General features: G+C 39.4%; 2 protein-coding genes across 3 annotated transcripts; both read right to left on the reverse strand.

Annotated features, from left to right (window-relative positions):
• Positions 1 to 1,988: 1,988 nt before the first annotated feature.
• On the reverse strand, positions 1,989 to 5,838 carry LOC103714156 (CEN-like protein 1). Of its 2 annotated transcripts, XR_015976430.2 has the most exons (6): positions 5,467 to 5,838; positions 5,071 to 5,132; positions 4,929 to 4,969; positions 3,634 to 4,130; positions 3,452 to 3,535; positions 1,989 to 2,342 (listed from the first exon to the last, which is right to left on the reverse strand). XR_015976430.2 is itself a non-coding variant. In XM_039122050.3 (4 exons), the coding sequence occupies exons 1-4, from the start codon at positions 5,665 to 5,667 to the stop codon at positions 3,913 to 3,915; spliced, it is 522 nt and encodes a 173-aa protein (XP_038977978.1). In that variant the 5' UTR covers positions 5,668 to 5,838; the 3' UTR covers positions 3,525 to 3,912. The 2 variants fall into 2 exon arrangements, 1 of the variants encoding a protein (XP_038977978.1); XM_039122050.3 differs by lacking the exon at positions 1,989 to 2,342 and having other exon boundaries at positions 3,525 to 4,130.
• Positions 5,839 to 10,584: 4,746 nt separating this feature from the next.
• RFC2 (replication factor C 2) lies at positions 10,585 to 17,222 on the reverse strand. Its single transcript, XM_008801320.6, has 7 exons — positions 16,927 to 17,222; positions 16,646 to 16,752; positions 16,441 to 16,542; positions 16,142 to 16,337; positions 11,286 to 11,414; positions 11,003 to 11,197; positions 10,585 to 10,915 (listed from the first exon to the last, which is right to left on the reverse strand). Exons 1-7 carry the CDS (start codon positions 17,083 to 17,085, stop codon positions 10,805 to 10,807), a joined length of 999 nt encoding a protein of 332 aa, XP_008799542.2. The 5' UTR covers positions 17,086 to 17,222; the 3' UTR covers positions 10,585 to 10,804.
• Between the last annotated feature and the right edge of the window lie 1,988 nt (positions 17,223 to 19,210).

Raw genomic sequence — 19,210 nt, forward strand, 5'->3', positions numbered from 1 at the left:
CTATTTATTTGCTCTGACAGGAAATCCAGTTTTGTTTGACCATTGTATGTTTATATCTATGTTTGTATGTGTGTGTGTATGTATATATAGAGGGAGAGGGGGAGGAGAAAGCTAGGATGCATTCAAGTCCGTTTGGCCCCAAATGCTTTCTAGAGAAAATCAACTGGGGACCTTTCAAAATGAAAATCAATATTGTTGAATATGATTTATGCTGCATAAAATACCCAAAAACAAAAGGTTGCACGGTTTTGATATTTTTATCCATTTATCAAAATGATGAAAAATGAACAATTTTTGATGGTATGATGCTGTCTTCATTTAATATATGTATAGTTTAACTGCATCCAAATCAGCTGAAATTTGACCCATATATAATTTGAAGAATTTAGTTGAATGGTCTAGAGTTACAAATTATATAATGTACAACATAGCTTACTTGCTACATTGCTAATGTTCATTTTGTACAGGCAAGACACCTCTAAATAAATGATTTTAAGTATCTCGGCATTTTACATTGGCCTACAGGTCATGATCAACAATGTTGATTTTCATTTTGAAAGGTGCATCGTTGATTTCCACTATGAATCATTTGGAGCTAGATGTGCTCAAGTGCATCACAACCTCCCCCCCCCCCCCCCTCTCTCTCTCTCTCTCTCTCTCTCTCTCTCTCTCTCTCTCTATATATATATATATATATATATATATATATATATATTCTGCATATTTAATTCTTTTAATTCACACAACTATGACCAGTGGTAAATACACTAGTAGAATGGCCTTTCTATCTATGCATTGGGGCTTGTTTGGTTCGCAGGAAGCATTTTCCCTCGTAGGAGTATGATTTCTAAGAAGAAGATTCCTAGGAAGAGAATACCTGGGAATGTATTTTTGGTATGTTTGGTTAAACATGGAAAAGTGACAGATTTACAAAGTGCTTATGTTTGGTTAACTATTCGCTTTTTTGAAAAAGTTGTGTAATTTCTATTATACTCTTAATAAAAATTAGGTTTTTAATGCCTCTTTAATGCTGAAGGGCCTTTGTGGAAAAAAATAAATATGGAGTAATTTCCATCTCATGGGAAAGTAACTTTTCCGGGCTCGTTTGGTTCGTGGAAAGTATTTTCCTTTCTAGGAATATGATTCCTGGGAAGCAGATTTCTAGGAAGAGGATGTCTAGGAAAGTACTTTTGGCATGTTTAGTTGACCATGGAAAAATGACAAATTTCCAAAGTGCTTATGTTTGGTTGACCATCCACTTTTCTGAAAAATTTATGTATAATTCTTATTATACCTTTAATAAAAATTAGGTTTTTAATGCTTCTTTAATGCTGAAGGGTCTTTTTAGGAAAAAATAAAAATGGAGTGATTCCTGCCTCATGGGAATATAACTTTTCCGTCTCTCTCCTTTGAAAACTTCAACCAAACAAGAGGCATCTCATTACTTTCCCGTTGACCACACTTTCCCCCTTTTTTTTCCCGCGAACCAAACGAGCCCTTCATGTTTCTCATGGAAAAGACTTTTTCATGAAATGTGGAAATCATATTTTCATGAAAATATAACTTTTTCATCTCTCTCCTTTAAAAACTTCAACCAAATAAGAGGCATCTCATTACTTTTCCGTTGACCACACTTTTTCTCGTTCTTTTCCTACGAACCAAATCAGTCCTGGATGGATGTTTTGTTGCCGGAGAAATGCACTGGATTCTGAAACCGAAATGGGCTTTTCTTATGTTATTTTTAGGACTAGTTCGTGTCAATAACTATATGCAACCTCTTCATGCATTCCAGAGTTCTAGCAATTTTATTTTGAGCAGCCCGCTAACATGGCCGAAATAAGATTTCAGCTTTGAGAATAACAGGGGGTAGGTACTAAGCAGTCTGTTGGTAGTCTCTTGGTGTGGTTGTGCCAAAAACGGGTCGACACACGTCTTCGCCAGGGTCAGCAAGAATGACAGGAACATACCGCAGTTTCTGGTCCCATGCATGAGAGGAACATTTATCTTTATCCATCTCATTAGATCCACATGAAGTCAAAATGGGCTCCCAATACAACATTGAGTACAGCAAACCTGGAACAGAGTTTTGTCAAGGAGCAGGATTTACATTTCTAAATCCAATAACCCTCAGATTTCAGCCAGCTTATTATGATCAGATTTGCAGCAGAAACTCTTGGACATGATGCCATTGAATGTCCTCGCTAACTCTGTTTGTGCTATTTTTTTGGTCGTGGAGAATGGGCTGTTTCCTTTCCACTCAATAAGTTGACGGAAACCTGGGATGACTTCTAGCATCGCAAGCATGTGTGCGCCAATATGGATATCATAGGCACAACTTCCGGCTGTGGACAAAAGAATTGCATCTTTTAGCTTGTTAGACATGAAAATGCTGTAACATTCATATGTTCAACATGATGAACAAAACGCATAGCTACAATCATCAACGAGATTTGCAACCTTGGTATTGGAGATTGTACCAGTATGTTACCGGTATGTTACAGTATATTTGGTAGGTTATGATAGGTATCCTATATCGAGGCAACTTCCAATTCCTTTTATTCTTCCTGACTTTTTGTCACGATATCACTTGAAATCAGACAAAATAGGTTGGAACAATATGATACTGTTGATAGGATGGTTCTATTTGGTTCCGACCAGTTCAATGCATTCACCAAATTGAACTCGAAATCATACTAGTATCTTACCAGTATGATATGGTACAATCGGTGCAAGTTGGTATGACAATATAGTACTCTATCATATTGGAGTCAAGACAATGCACTAGAAATCTTTTTCTTTACATGAGGAATATGATCAACACTACATATATATGCCCATCCCTAGTCTCACAAAAACACGCAACCACAACAGATATTTTTTCTTTACATTTGGAATGCAATCAACCTATTAATGCCAATCCTAAATCCTGATCAAAAGTTGGAGATTGATGTTAGATTCGCAACTAGCTATATGCTGGGATGAATTTTTTTAGGTGGGAATAACAAAACAGATCCTAGAGGACTTATTCAGCAGATTTCTAAATAGTTGGGATAGGACTACTATATGGTTATGGTTATAAAATGGTCAAGTAATTTTGCTCTGGTATTGTTTAAAGCAATATTCTCCATAATAAATGCAGTTTTTTTTTTTTTTTTTTTTTGTGGGGTGGTGTGGTGGTTTGCTGAGACCAGCACTTGGCATGCCATGATCCATCCTGGTGTGCAAAAAAACCCTATTTGGCCGTGGCCAGCAGGCAAGAGACCATCATCCTACAGCAGAAACCTTCTAAAGATCTGTAATGTTAGCATGAGGCACCTGGGCATCACTTGTTTAGAGCATGACAAGCGTTCTTCACTGAAACTTACTTGGCCCACTTTTTTTTTTCTTTTGTGTGTGTGTGTGTGTGTGTGTGTGTGTGAGAGAGAGAGAGAGAGTATTTGGCCACACTTACCTCCGTCGTTCCCCCCTCGGCCAGTGGCAAACGGCTAGTGTCACTTTGGCCTCCCAACAACAGATTGACCTCCTTTCTAAAATACTTAAAATTCATTCATTATTTCTAATCAGGAAATTCGCCACTCCCAGAAAGTAGGGGAGCTGAAGCACAAGCATAACAAAAAGACAAAACCTACGTACCATAAAATATAACATCAACATCAACAGTACGCAGCATCTCAGAAAGCCAAGGCTAGTAACATCCCGTTCCTTCGAGCCTGCCGGAGGCTGTTTTCGTACCCTGGGAGCCGCCGTGGCTTTCCTGGCTCCACCAAAAAAAGCTGAAACTCTCGCTCCCAACCAGAGCCATGATACTGGCGTAAATAGCTTTGAACCCTGATCGCCAATGGAAACGTTAAAGCATACGCAATCCACACTCTATTACTTACTTATTTTTAACAACTTAGTTGCTGATTAATATCATCTCCTTCTAGCAGCTGTTTCCCTCTGAGCGTTGAAGTAGACTGCAGCGACAGGGAGGCCAAGGCCGTTTTCCTCGGCGAAGCTTCTTGTTTTGAAGTGATCTCTTGAACTTGGAGTGTGCACGGTCTGCCTGCCTTTCTGCTTGAAAAGAACGAACACATACCTGTGGATGCCCATGAAAGGCCTGGGGGCCTCGTAGCTGATTAGTTCCTTTCCTGCAATATCAAAAGCGTTAAGCACCTAAACATCCTTTGTTTCATCCAACAAGCAAAAAGGCATAGCGTTTCATGGGATTACAAGGTGGAGTTCCACATGGTGGCCTCATCCCTTGTTTTTGATCAGTTGCAACAAATGTTTTCATCTTTCATTGTGGTCGATATCTTCTGTTGCGTATTTAGAACTGTATTCCAAAGAAATATTGCAGCCGATGCATAATGCCCATGCCATAATCGTATGCATTATAGTAGTGAAATTGCTAAAAGCTTTCAGTACCCTGTTGAAAATTCTAAACCTGACGTGTATCTTATTTAGTCCAATGAGTCGAATGGTTAGTTGAAAGTAAATGGATCGCTGAATAGGCATTGAGAAATTTTAAGTTTGTATTGGTATTATACTGAATTACAACATGTAGTTTTAGTGCAGTTAAAAAGGAAACACAATATTTAAAAAGACCCTCTAGTAATTAATATTTTTAGCATGCCGAAGGTCTCTATATTAATTTCTTAACTAGCATGCAGTACAACTCTAATATTTGTCTTTTGTTTGTTTCCTTAACAATATTAGAAACTAAAATCTCTGTTTTGGTACCAGAATCTTTTAGGAATCCTGGAATTCTATATGTATCAGGAAGGCCCTGCTGCTAAAAATTTGAACACTTTAAATTCAATAAAAAGGCCATTTTTTTGGATTGCTTTTACGGTTTTTAAAAGGCCTAACTTAAACAGGACGATATTAAAAATAATGATAAATGTTTTGATAAACCTTTGCTATTTTTCACTAGAATTAATACTCACCAAAAGATGCGTTGGTAGTTCCGGGAATGTCCGTTACAATCCTGGAGCCACATGATGACCAGTTGAAATAACAGAAATACAGCATAACAAATTTAGGTTAAGAAAACGAGACTAGGGAGGACATGGTTTAGATGCTACTCACCAGTGAAGGTGCTCTCTCAAGTGTGGGTTACTAGGGCTTGGGGCGTCTGGGTCTGTCATGATCTACAAATAAATGTTCACACGATTATAAAGGCAAACGGGCCGGCAATACGAGAGAAGAAGAAGAAGGAGAAGAAAAAGGGGGAGGAGGTGATGAAGAAGGAGAAAAAGGTGAAGGAGGAGAAGAAGAAGAAGGGCGAGAGGAAGAAGGTGAAGAAGAAGAAGGTGAAGAAGAAGAAGAAGAAGAAGAAGGAGAGGAAGAAGAAGAAAAAGGAGAGGAAGAAGCAAAAGGAGAGGAGGAAGAAGAAGAAGGAGCGAGTGAGTACGTGAGAGAGAGAGAGAGAGAGAGATCAGATTTGTCATATGCGGTACTATAGTGCAACTTAGTGTTACATACTAATGTATAACAAGCTCTCATGTCATCCCCGCCGATCTCAACCCTAGGTTTTGCTGATACAGCAGATGGCATGAACTCATGGCCATTGTAGACTTGCTTGTTGGTACTGTAAGTAACTTGCAATTTAACACTTGGGTTGAAGGCATCCAAGACATCTCCTATTACTCTTCCCACTGCTAGTGGCTCTGCCATGCTAGTCATGGAGGTAGAGGGGGGGGGGGGGGGGGGGGGGGGGGGGCGGGGGGGGGCGAGAGAGAGAGAGAGAGAGAGATCTAAGCTTTCTAACTTCTAAAGGTCATATATAACTTTGGAGAAGGGAAAGGGATGGATTCGTGAAGGGTAGAAAGAGTGCAAATTCTAGCTTCCAAGCTTGTAGATAGCTCTGGAGGGGGAATGTGTTTATATAGGAAGAAGTGGTGCAAGCTAGCCACAGACCTAAAAAGATTCGCAAATTCTGGAATAATGAAGGATTTCCATTTTGGGCAGCATGGTTGGGGGGTTCTTGCCGAGGTGTCAATCGGAGGGAGGTGGGGAAGGGGGGCATTGGAAATGGTAGCCTTTTCTTGGAAACATGCAACTATTTTGATAATATTTTCACGAACACTCAATGCATGGGCCAGTGGGAATACGCCTTTTATAATTGTTAACAATATCTTCTTGGGCGAATGGTTTCTCATCTTTCAATGTGCTTCTTCCTTCCCCTCACATGACATTTCCTCCATTAAACAATGGGAAAACGGGGTTAAAAATCTTGGGCGAACCATACATTTGTGTGGTAATTTTGAGAGGTATCCTCTATAAAGTTAAAAGATCTCGTAGGAAAACGTAAATTTCTGGTGCATGATATCTTTTTGCTGCTTTATTCCCGAATGACTTCTCCTTTTTCTTTGGCTGTAACGTGAGTCCGGATCCTCTGCGGTATCAGGCCGGTGCACGAAAGGAGAGTTAGATTATTAAGAATAATTCTGTCCGGAGATAGTAATAGAGGCTTTTTTTTTCCTACTTTATTCCTAAATGGCTTCTCCATTCTCTTAAATTAGCAATGAGTCCAAATCATCTAGGCAACCCAAATGAAGGCTTCTGAGTGGTGGGCCACGAATAAAGCAACCCAGTCAACCGTGCTGTTCACCTTCCTGTATACATGTCTAGCCCATGACAGATCATCCTTGCCCACAAATCGGTGAACATCACGGATCAGCGGCCCCGATCTGATATCGAGCTCCATGTCTCGGATCCACGCAATCACCGCTGCCAAGTCATCCTCGAGCAGGATCCGATCCACACTTAGTATCTGCCTCACATAGACAACTCCTCATCATGCCGCTCTGAGCTCCACGCTGACTACAAATGTGTGAAAGATCCGTCGGCTCTCTGCTGCAATTAGACGGGCGTCGTAGTCTCTTATAACAAAATTCATACCTCCAATGCAACCATCATCGCTAACAAAATTCACCTTGATGCATCTCTTCATCTTTATCTTTTGTTTAGGCACACTCCGGCGGCAGTTAGTTTCCGAGGCAACTTCCATACATCCACTTAGAGTCGAAGCGTGCATGAAACTGAAACCGTAGAACATGCATGCGGCGTCTCGATCCATTGTGCAGCTTGTTCATGTCAGTCAAGTGAAGCAACTAGAATTGGATATAGTTTATGTAATGGGACACGTCATGCATCTGCTTGTATCACATCACATGCGGGCTAATTGCAGATTAAGTAACTAATAGTAGCGTGTGAATATATAGACACGTGTGGCAGCATCATATTCTTCTGAACTCACTAATTCCTACATCATGAACTGTTTTCATATGATCCTGTGATGCGACAGAACACCTTCCCCACGTATAGCAATACCTACAACCCAAAAGAAGCACACAAACAAGTGCATGCACCTTCATTTCGATGACTAAGTTTCATGTTCGCATCAAACGCGTAAGCAAATTAAGCTTGTGATGAGCATGATAACCTATCAAAACACATCAAATAACCCCAATGCTAAAATATAAGGCGATCGATCAAGAGCCTCAAGAACTCTTGCGTGACACTTGACTTCATTTGCTAACTAGCTGAATCTCTAGAAGATAAGATAAAAGGTTAAGATATCAGAAAAGCTTATAATAAGTTCCAACGAAGATTAGATGAAAGGTTAAGAGATCAGAAAAGCTTTGTTCCAACGATGAGATCAGTCTGTCCAAAAGGTTGGAGCTGACACTCTCAGTTGCGAATGAGCAAGCTTTGGACACAATCTGATGTAAAAGGCTGCAAAGCTCGGAGAAAGGAAGAACCTAAGACTGAAGAGAAGTTGAGCGGCTACCTTAAACTCTCAGCACTGACAGTGGAGATCCCCATGTACGGAGGACGATCCGCTTGCTTTAATGCAACGTAAAACCCGGGACCCTCCTCCCCCTTGACATAGCCTAGTACGAAGAGGCTCATTTGCTAAAAGATAAGGGTAGTTGGCAGTTTTTCAGCACCGGATTGATGGAGTGAAAAATGATTTACCTCAAGTTTTGCTCGAGAATAAAAGATTTGGCTTAACTGGGTTAAGTGTAGGGGTGCAAATGAGCCGGCTCGCGACCTGTTCGGGCTTAACTCAAGTTTAAGCTCCATGCGGCTCAATTATTACTGGTTCAAGTAATTCAAACAGTTTTTCAAATTAAGCTCGATGGTAGCAAAAAAACTAAGCTCGAAGACTCGCGAGCTTAGTCGAGTATGTGTGTGTACATATATATATATATATATATTATTTATAACATATAATTATTAATTTAATTTTTAAAATATAATATTGTGTTATATTTTATTTTAATTATATTGTTTTAATTATGATTAAGGTTCAATTTTGAGCTCAAGTATGGCTCAGTTAATATTCAAGTTGAGTTGAGTCAATCTAGAGTATTGTTTTTTTTTTTATCAAGTCAAATTTGAGCTTGAATATTAAGACTCGATTGATCACGAGTCGAGTTTCAAGTCCAAATATTTTGAATTAAGTTGAGCCCGAGCTTAAGATTCTAGCTACTTAATTCGGCTTGGCTCATTACAGCTTTTCATGAAAATAATATAAATAATTTTGAATTAAATAAAATAAATAAATTAGAAAGCTGCAGCTTGACTCATTGCAGCTTTTCATGAAAGTAATACAAATAATTTTGAATTAAATAAGATAAATAAATTAGAAAGATGCAAGGTAAAGTATTTATTATGCATCATTTTTTAAAAAAAAATATTAATTTTGGTTTTTTGAAAAGAAATTTAATTCATGTACACAAATAAGGGTTTGGTCGAATAGTATGGACTGCGGAATAAGTGGACTAGATGGCTTCAAAGACAAGAATTATGGTGCTCCGCTCGTACTCAGGTCAGTTCCTGATGCTGGCAAGATGTTATTATTGCACTTCAAGGTGCTGCTGCCACTAGCAAGGGGTAGAGGGACTCACAATGTGATTTGGTACGGCCACCAAACTTATTCTTGATCCAATGGGACACCAGGAGATTGGTGCCATTTATAAATGTTCCTTGCTATTCATGCCTGATTGGGACCATTTGGTAAATGATTTGGGTGTAATAGATAGCATTTTTATGGCTTGAAATCCTACCATCTATGCAGTATCTAAGAATTCTTATAAATTAGATTTTTTTAATTTTATAAATAATAATAATTTTGCTTTTATATACAATATCCCCTTCTCTCTATAGGTGCTTGTAGGGTAGTTATATAGATATAAACTTGGCCATTCTTGGTCTAATGTGCCAGATCACACTTGAAAGGCTGTAGACCATGAAAAATCACATCATGTTTCCCATCGAGGCCCAGCCTGCATTAAACCGTGTGTAAGTACACACCAAGCCACAACTGCTTGAATGAAAGGGTTCTAACTTGTGCCCACCCACATAAACTTTATGCTATCTTGTTGCAAACTACTAATTAGTATTTGTATAGACCCTAAGGAGTTTTCTAAGTGGTCATACCTCTCTACTCACAAGTTCTGGTGCTGCATTCTGATCTTCAGCCGTGTATTCTCAAGAATTTGGCCAAGGTAATTCATGTGCGAGCGGGATTTCCCCATGTGCAAATCTTAGGTTCAAGTCTGAAGCTATCGTGAAAATCCTAGGTTCGAGTCCGAGACTAGCTAAGGTACTTAATACACATGAAAGACCCTGACTTATAGAATCCATCCCAATCGGCAGGTAACTAGCAAAATATCAAAAAAAAAAAAAAAATTCAGTATAACAGCGGCTCACACACAACATGACACAACAGATATAAGTGCAACCAACAAAATCAACGGAGTCCTTCGAGGTTTATCTTATTCCTCTTTCATTATTTAACAACCAATAGAAGCGCTTCCTTGCTGCAAGAAGCGACCAAAATGATGGTCTTCCAAAAGGAAAATTCTATGGAAACAAGATCTAAAGAACCTTTCACTCACGGAAGAAATCATGATGCTAACCATTGGTTATAAGAGAGAAGTACATTATGAGACTGAAAGATGGGAAAGCAGATGGAGCGCTTTAAGATTCCTCGTGGGACAAATGGATGATTGGTCTTTAAGCAACTAAAAAGGTGGAAAGAGCCTTTCCTGAAATCAGGTCTGATTGGGGAATCCAAGATGATAAGGCCTCTAGGCTTGATTATATTTATGGGGAACTATATAAAGGCGATGCAGCTGAAGAGGTGATGGCTTATTCTGTTGTACGATTCCTAACGTGGCAACTCAGGAACAAAAGGGAAAAGGATGGTGCCACCACTAAACCACCAATACTCAGTGAGAGCTTAAACAAGTTAAGCATCAGCATCTAGTACCAGTATGCTCATTTCTCCCTGATAGTCTTATCTCACAAAGCCTGTCAAGCTATGATAAAGAACACGCAGAGGGTGTCCCGTAGATCACAAAATTCTTAAACTTGGAAGCACAAGTTCCACCATCGCAAGCTAGACAGTGCTAGGACAACACCACCACATAGCTAAACAACCAACAAATTTTCAAATAAGTAAATTTCCGCCTATAGATGCATAAGTTGGCCAAACAATCATGAAACCTTCGACTGCATATTGTTTGGTATGCCAACAAAATCATCATTCTGGCATAGGACAGCAGGGTTTTTCTTCCAGGGCCTAAATTTTTGTGTTAAATAAAATTGAAAACCGGAATATGTATCAAATACTGATGGAATTTCCTAGACTTCCAACTTGGTAAGACTGATAATAAGTGTAATCAAGTTGAGCACCTGACAAATAACTGAAAACTAGTGAAGCATGAGTGTTATGATGAGCTTAACAGCTGAGAGTTCTCAAAATTTCAGACAAAGGAGACAAGCTATCTTTAGCAGCAAAGAATATTTATGGAGCTTTCGCTGTTTCCCGGACCAATGCAAGCTTAGCTAAGAGACCTGAGAGCTGAAGAAGCGAGCCTACTCCATCGCAGATTCTCATGTGGGCTAATCCTGTTTCCTGAACTCAGAGAACCATGATGACAATGATCAAACATAAAAGCTGGGCAGAATATAGTATGGAAGATTATCAGGAACAGCCGGCTACCTTCAAGAATTCCAGCTTCAGATATTCAGCCATGTCATAATTTTTAATAATTCGAAAGAGAGTGGTGATAATGTCAGTAGGAGAATAACCCAAATCATAGAGCTGCTTCAGACCAGCACAGGCATCATCAAACTTCCCCTCAAGCACGTTGCGGATCATATTCTTAACATGCAAAGGGTGAGGCTGATCACAAACCTGCATTAGTGTTATGAAGAACCCTCCATCAGTAGATAAAAAAGGTGATGTTAAAAGATCGGGGAACTTTAAATCTCTAAAATTCAACCTTGAATACATTCTCCTGATTGACAAACCGGAACCCACAGAATGTCGCTTGCAAATTGTTCAAAGCCTGCCTCATATCACCATCAGCAGTGAAAATGATGGCCTCGAGGCCTTCTGGCACATAAGGAACCTATCAATGATTTGACAGACTATCAACAGATCAGATACATACCTTGAACTTTACCAAGCATACCAAAGTGTATGATACAGGTAATAGGATCTTATCAGCTGTCATGCAGTATAAGAAGGCTTGGTCATGAATAGCCTGGACTCGCTGCTTCCGACATCAAATGTCTGAGACAATTTCATAAGTGATTCACTGCTTGCTATCACAGACTATTGTGTTATTTCCAGATCAGAACAAGATAGAACTATCAGCTGGTGCAGCTTCCCATAAATTTTTAGGCCTTCTATAGTAAGCTGCTCTCACTCATCTATCCCAGAATAGCGTCCATGCAAACTCACAAATAGATGAACCAAAAATAGAATACTTAATCCACAAGAAGCTATCAATCCAATTATCCCAGCTCTTCCCTAGCCTGATATGTCTGTGTTGTTTAGCAATGTCAAAATACATAGTCCTAGGTGGATATGGTGAGGGAAGCAAGGTAGACAATGTTTCAATTACATGATGTGGTGTATTGTGTTCATGAAAGCAACAGTAACTTGCAGGAATTACTCTACCATTTATACTCAGCCACGAGAAATTCACTCATGCAGTAGCAAAATTGTGAAAAATGGTGAATGGATGATAAAACACCATTACGCATTCAGCAAGCATGTTCACTCAACTCTATGTTTTTTCTCATATGATGAGCAAGTGCATATTTGATAGCAGATGATTTGATCGAATTTCTATGTGAAGGATCTGTAGTAAATTTATGGAGACTGGTGTAACCAATAGTTCATCACTACTAAAAAAACAGAACATTACTGAAGACCGTCGATAAAGAATTCTGGCAACAGACCTTTTATGGACACCTGTCCTTCAATTGCCAACTACCTAAAAGAAGGGGATAGTGTAGAGATCATTTCTGAGACTGAAAAAAAAATCCAAGAAATGTAGTCTTTTCAGATATTTCTGCTACAAGATGAGGTGCATGGCTTATATGGCCTGGATCAGCTAGGAAGATGTGGATGAGGTCCGCAATGTTCCCAAATATATTGGTGCACTATATCAGTAATTTTATATCATCCCATCAGACCATTTGATGGGGTCATTGAGTTTGTTATAATCAAACTGGGTTACAAAGCCAAACAAGACAGGAGAAGTGTAATTCATAACATCTACCATGCCTGCAGTTGACTTGCTCCCCAATTATGCAGAAAGACTGCTCTGCTTGAAGTTTAAAAGGATAATGTTCAGAGGTCTAAGGCTTGTCATTAGCAGAAACAAGACCATCATTGACAACTCTTTAAATATTGTTGTTGGCTGATTAGGGTGCCATCTCATGACACAAAAAGAGCTGGCTTTCTGAAGTTGCTAACAGGCATATAAAATAATAACAATAATCTATTCAACTTTGCATTCAGTAAGTTGTACTACTCAAATTCAGGATTGTATCACAATATTGACAACGAGAACTAACATTTATAGAGTCTATTCTTGGTTTCTAGGATGAACAGAGAGACAAGCTAGTCAATGCAAGTGTGCAATGAAAGAGGTTTTGAGTTCCTGCAGTGCTGATATCAATTGTACCTGGAAAAGAAATATTCCAAGAAAACCAGCTGGTTAGAACTGGAAGGAATAAACATTACAGGATTAGTGCTTTTTCATTGTGCACCACATACCATCTGTTTGATAGTTGCACTTCATATTTATGTCCAACTTAGCAACACAGATGCCATCCCAGAAATTTAATCTCTCTCTCTCTCTCTCTCTCAGATTTGAGAGAGGGGGGGGTGAGAGAGTTTTTCACATGTACACTAGCATTTCAATCCTTGACCATCCAGCATCATCATAGGAATATATACCCTTGAGAAGGATAGGAAAACTTCCAAAAAAGATGGACATCCATGAAGATGCATCAATAAGTCACTGCCATCATATTATGTGAGATAATGCAAAGAAACTTGAACAGTGAGAAAGATGATGCGGCTACTAAGTATGGGCATTATGAGACTAAAAGTGACCCATTAAATGTTGCTAAATAAGAAAGAACATGCAGTCTTCAAAGCCCAAGAGAAGAAATGTTTGATGAGGGCATAGATTTGATGAAAAGCCCAGTTAGACATAGAGAGAGCAGATGGAAATGGATATGAGAAATGAAGGTAGGGAAGATAATGATGTGAAAGTGTTAATGGTGATAATGACCAACTGATGGTAGAGGAATTGCTCTATTAATCTTTTATTTGTTGATATTTCAACCTTGGCATTGAAAATAATCGCCAAGCTTATCACAATTCAAAGTATCATGGATTGGAGCAGTCATATTAAAACCTTTCCATTGATTGTGATTTCAGTTTATTTCCTAGCCCTAGGTATCATGGACATGGAGACAGTTGTGATGACAAAATCACTTCAAGTCACCTTATCCATACAGCAGTAAAGAGTACTAGCAGATATCTCCTATAAACCCTTTTCTCACATGGTAAAATTTATACTAAAGTAATTATAATTTTCACATTTCTTGCCCTTATTTTGTAAGAACTCAATAAAACTATCTGAGCTACAACATATATTTTAGTGGTCATATTGTGCATACTTTTTGTAAATGTTGCATGATGCACTTTTGTTTATAAATATTTTCATCCAAATGTTCAATTGTGAACTGAAGTTTATACTGTTTTAGACCAAAAATGGTTTGCATCAGTTCATCAATCAGCTAAGATAAGCACACGTAGTTTGGAGGCACCTATACAGGTGTATAGGTGGAAGAGGAAGAAGAGAGAGAGGCAAAAGAGGTGGCTCAGATGGTGGGGGAGTAGGAGAAGTAAAAGGAGCATAGGGAGAAGGAGAGTTGGAGGAGGTAGGGGAGGGTGGAGGAAAAGGAGATCAATGAGAACAGGAGGCAGAAGAGGGAAAGGATAAAGAGGAGAAAGAGGGGAGGAAAGAGATGAGGAATGGATGCAGAAGAGGAAAGAAGGTCAAAGAGAATGAAGGGAAAAAATGATATAAACATATAGCATTGCTGCCAACCTCTAGTAGCAATCACGCAATTCAACAAAGTTGCATGATATGCTGACTGTCGCCAGCTGCCACCATTCTCTCTTTCACTCCTTCCTCATTTTTGTTCTTCAACTCACATTTAGTTCTGAAGATGAAAGGTTATCAGTATGGGTGGCAAACAATTTGAACAACTTGAGCTTGGCTTAGGCTTGGCTAGAAAAAAGCTCAGTTTAAGCTCGGTTGAAGCTAAACAAACCAAGCTTGAACCAGCAATCTAGGCCCAAAATTAATTTCAACCCGAGCCAAAATTAGACCCGGCTTAATCAGCTTGATTGTGCTCAAAAATATATTTATGTATGTATGTATATAATAAATTTATAAGTACAGATAGTGAATGTTGGATACAATGGTAGTATTAGAATCATTTCAAGGTTGAATGTTATTTAACTATTTGAATTCATTAAAATTTTCTTGAGTACAGAATCCATTAACTGTTAATTTGATTTGAACGAAGCTTGAAATCAAGCTTTAATTCAAGCGTGAAGCATGCTTGGTTGAAACCTGAATTGATTTCTAGCTCAATTTTGGATTTTCAAGCTGATCAATTAGGATTGTGTTTGACTTGCTCTAAAATTATGCTTGAATCGAGCTTGGAATAATGGTAAATGAATCAAGCTTGATCTCAACTTTCAAGATCAAAAATAAGTTAAAAATAAACTTGACCATAGCCAAGCTCAATCAAGATCAACTCAATTACACTCCTAGTTAAGGGTAAAGTGGCTTCTATAGTTTGCCTGAACCGAACTAGCCCACCCGACCTAGATTCTTTCCCCAAAAAACATGCCACCTCAGTTGCATATGATTACATAACCTATGCATGTGCCTAAGCAATCCTTATGTGACCCAAAATATCGATGGCACTTGGGCCCTATGCAAGGCAGCAAGGTGCCATGTATGCTTATGAAGTGACATAGGCCAGTTTCTAGGACATTGCATGAAAATGCATCAAAATCAGTGGCATTTTGCTATTGAAGCAATATGATTGTAACCACATGAAACTTTATCAAAATTTTGCTACTTGGGTCTAAATGTTGAAATAACATGATCATATACATGGAGAAGTTGAAGAAGTTAAGCTTTCATAGCAGAGCAAGGCTACAAAATGACAAAGCATGGGAGCATCCCAATAGAAATATTGCAATGAAGAAAAATTGAATACTCATGCAATAAAGAGGACAATCAATGAACATAGAGGAAACCTTTGAAAGAAGTCAATCACAATGATACGAAGATTTTGCAAATGGCCATAAGGACCAGATAAGCTCTTGTAGAAAGAAGCAATAAACAAGAATCTATAATTAGCATAAGAATATACACGATTTGTTGGTAGGAAAAAATATGAATTCCTATCATGTTCGCATTAAATATGAGGTGTAAAAGATATGCATGAACACTACAACCAAGTTTAAAGATTTCCTACCACCCTTTTAAGAAGCACTTAAAAACATATGCAGGCAAAGTTGATACAGTCATATTGCACCTATCAAGTCCAATCCCGCAGATTTGAAGAAATCTTATCTAAAAACTTAACAGAATTAGTAGCAGTGATTAATTCATTCTTTAATAATTGCTTATGGCAGACTGTTGTTAGGATCTCTGCTACAACTGTAACAACCAGATTAATGTATTGTTTGTGTGTGCATACGTGCTTGCGCGCGCGTATGTGTGAGAGAGAGAGAAAAATTAACCTTCTCAGCTTCCACCACTACCATAAGGCGGCCGAGAATCTCCTGATCAGACAGCCTTGAGAAGCGAACAAGTGCACATCTACTCTGAATTGGCTCAATGATTTTAGATGATATATTGCAGGCAAGAGCGAACCGTGTGGTGTTTGAGTAGATCTCCATTGTCCTCCTCAACGCTTGCTGTGCACCAGATGTCATACTAGAAAATTCCGGCATCAGACCACAATCACCAAGAAACAATAAATTGGGGCAAGCACATAGCAATGCGCCCATCTAATACCAAACCACACCCACGGAATTACCTGTCGGCCTCATCTAAGATTACAATCTTGTGGTGGCCTGGTGGGAGTGTTACTTTCTTCTGGGCGAACATCTTGATCTTGTTCCTCACGACATCGATACCTCTGCAAGATTTGAATCAGAACTATTAGGAATCCTCCTGACATAACAATGAGAGACTACAAAGAGATTTCAAAGAAAAAAGAATGGCAATTGGCAGAACGCTACCTATCGTCAGATGCGTTCAGCTCAAGAACGGCCTCTCGGCAACTGGGGCCCAAGAGCTCGTGGGCGAGGGCGAGTATGCTTGTGGTCTTCCCGGTGCCAGGAGGACCCTGAAAATTGGAATATGAGAGAAGAAAGTTGAATTTTTATAGCTGGAAATCCAGGTGCCGATCTGTGAGCGTGTCGAAGTGTTTCTTTGGAAACCAAGCAAGGGTTTTTTGAGAAAACATAAGAATAGGGTGCGGGTTTTTCGTTTTCTTGGAAGGAATTTTTAGGGTTCTCACCGAGAGAATGAGATTGGGCATATTGCCGTCGCGGGCGATGACTTCAAGGCGGGAGACGGCGTCGGAGTTGCCGACGACGTCGGAGACTTTCGTGGGCCGGTACTTCTCGACCCACGGGATGTCGTACAGACTGGAAGAGGAGGAGGAGGAGGAGGCCATGGATTGTCTGAGAGGGGGGGGGGGGGGGGGGACTGGTCGCGGAGGAGGGGAAGTAGCTTTACCGGGAAGGGAAGAAGAAACCCTCGAGTGATGGGAGGGAGGGAGGGAGGGAGGGAAACGGGGAAGAGAAGAGTTTAGGCATTAAAACACGGCACGTGCAATACGCGTGATATACGGAGGAAGAGTTTAGGATTAAGATAAGAAAAAAAATATCTAATTTAAATACGGGCCCAACCAAGGAGATAACCGTTAACTTGTTTGGTAGGAAAGCAGCTGGGCTCCCAATTTGATCTCCTGCTAATAAAAAAAAGTTGATATCATGCTATGAGAAAGTGTAAGAGTTTCTAAATCTCTCTTTTTCTGAATTTTGCTCCTGTAAGAGGAAAAGGATGAGATAAAACGAACAAGAGAGGGACGAACAATGCTTCTAGATGATGAGATGAGACGATGGACATGATGTGGGTAGCAGAAAGGTTTTCCTTCATATAGTTTTGCATATTTGATGTACATAAATATGCTCCAATATTTTGAAAATAAAGAATCATGTGGATTAATATGAATAAAGAATCATAGTAAGATGCTATATTAGTTGAAGCAGCGTGAAAATGCATGGAAATTGGATAAGAACCTGGCTTATTATGAGTGGAAGTTAAAATCTTGGATATATGTAATGCATGTCCCACTATTATTATTATAGCATCTTGACAATTAAAATATTATCATTATAAGACATCATGCTTCATGGTAGAGCATCTACCTAAGATCTCTTGGATATCTTTTATTAATATTATATTGAAATGTTTGATCTTCTATCTTTTATCCAATTATACTCGAGCATATTTCTATTATCTTGAAAGATATCTACTCACTCGATCTTTCGCTTCTACCGGATCACTTTGAGATCCATACTGATATTTTCCTCACCCTTGCTCTCTCCTCACGTCTGCTGCCACAATGCTTCGAGGTCCGTACCGATACACCGATCTTCTCCTACTATCAGATCGCTTTGAAATGCCTGTTGATATAGCTTAACCCTTCGAGCTTTCTAAAATATTCTAGAGAGCTCCGACTTCTTCCCTCACCACCCCCTCCCTCTCCAATTTGCTTTGAGTGTTGTGCGGGTATTCCCCTCACCCTCAGCTTCTTCTCATTTCTCCTCTCACGATCCTACTCGCTCAATCTTCCACTCCTACAGGATCACTTTGAGATCCACACCCGCTCATATCTGCTATAGCGACATTCTGAGATCCATACCAATACATTGATCCCCCTACTATTATGTTGCTTTGAGATCCATTTAGGCATAAGTTAAAATCTGCGCGCTCTCTCGAATTCATTCCCTCTCTCGCTCTCTTCTCATTTCTCTCTTCCAAATCCTACCCGCTCCTATCAAACTCCCCTCTTCCATCTCCTGATACTACCCTTCTCCCCTTCCTTTATCACACGCATAGCATGGGAAGAGGATGGCTGCCATTTCTCTGCGGCAACCTCCTAATATTCCAACCCAAAAAAAGCGAGAAGGAGAGAAAAGAAACCTTATATTTCAGGTCAGCAACGTCGTCCCTTTCTCAAATAATGACACAGAAAAAAGATGGTTGCAGGTCTCCTACAGCAACCTCCTAGCACTCTAATAAGAAAGGAATACGAGAGAGAGGAAACATGTTGTGGTCACAATGTTTTTTGGTAGCAAAATATAATGGAGCAGTAATCTCTGCATCTCACTACGGACAAGATGGTGAGGTAACGACACCTGTAGCAGGTATTGTGAGGTGACCACAAACATCCACATAGTGCACCTAAAGAGTGTTCTTTTTTTTTTTCTATCTTTTTTATTTTATTTTAGTTTGCTGCATGCTCCAAGAGGAAGGCAGAAATTGACACACATTTTATATTTCATTAAGATAGATATGATTGTCCCCTTTTTTTTTTTAATTTATAGGGCACGTTGGAGATGCCACTCCAGAAAATTCAATCCTAATATGGGGCACGGAGCATCCAACCCTTTCAAAGTCGATCTTCGATACCGATATTTGGACGAATTTCAGTGCGGCACTAATCGTCTCGGGACGCCAACGCACGTACAGGTTGTATTGTCGTGCAGGCTGCCATTCTTGTGCCTTGATTA

The sequence above is a fragment of the Phoenix dactylifera genome, chromosome 3, assembly GCF_051530095.1.
Source record: "Phoenix dactylifera cultivar Ajwa chromosome 3, Ajwa_hap1_PhDact_Kaust_v1.1, whole genome shotgun sequence".
Taxonomy (NCBI): domain Eukaryota; kingdom Viridiplantae; phylum Streptophyta; class Magnoliopsida; order Arecales; family Arecaceae; genus Phoenix; species Phoenix dactylifera.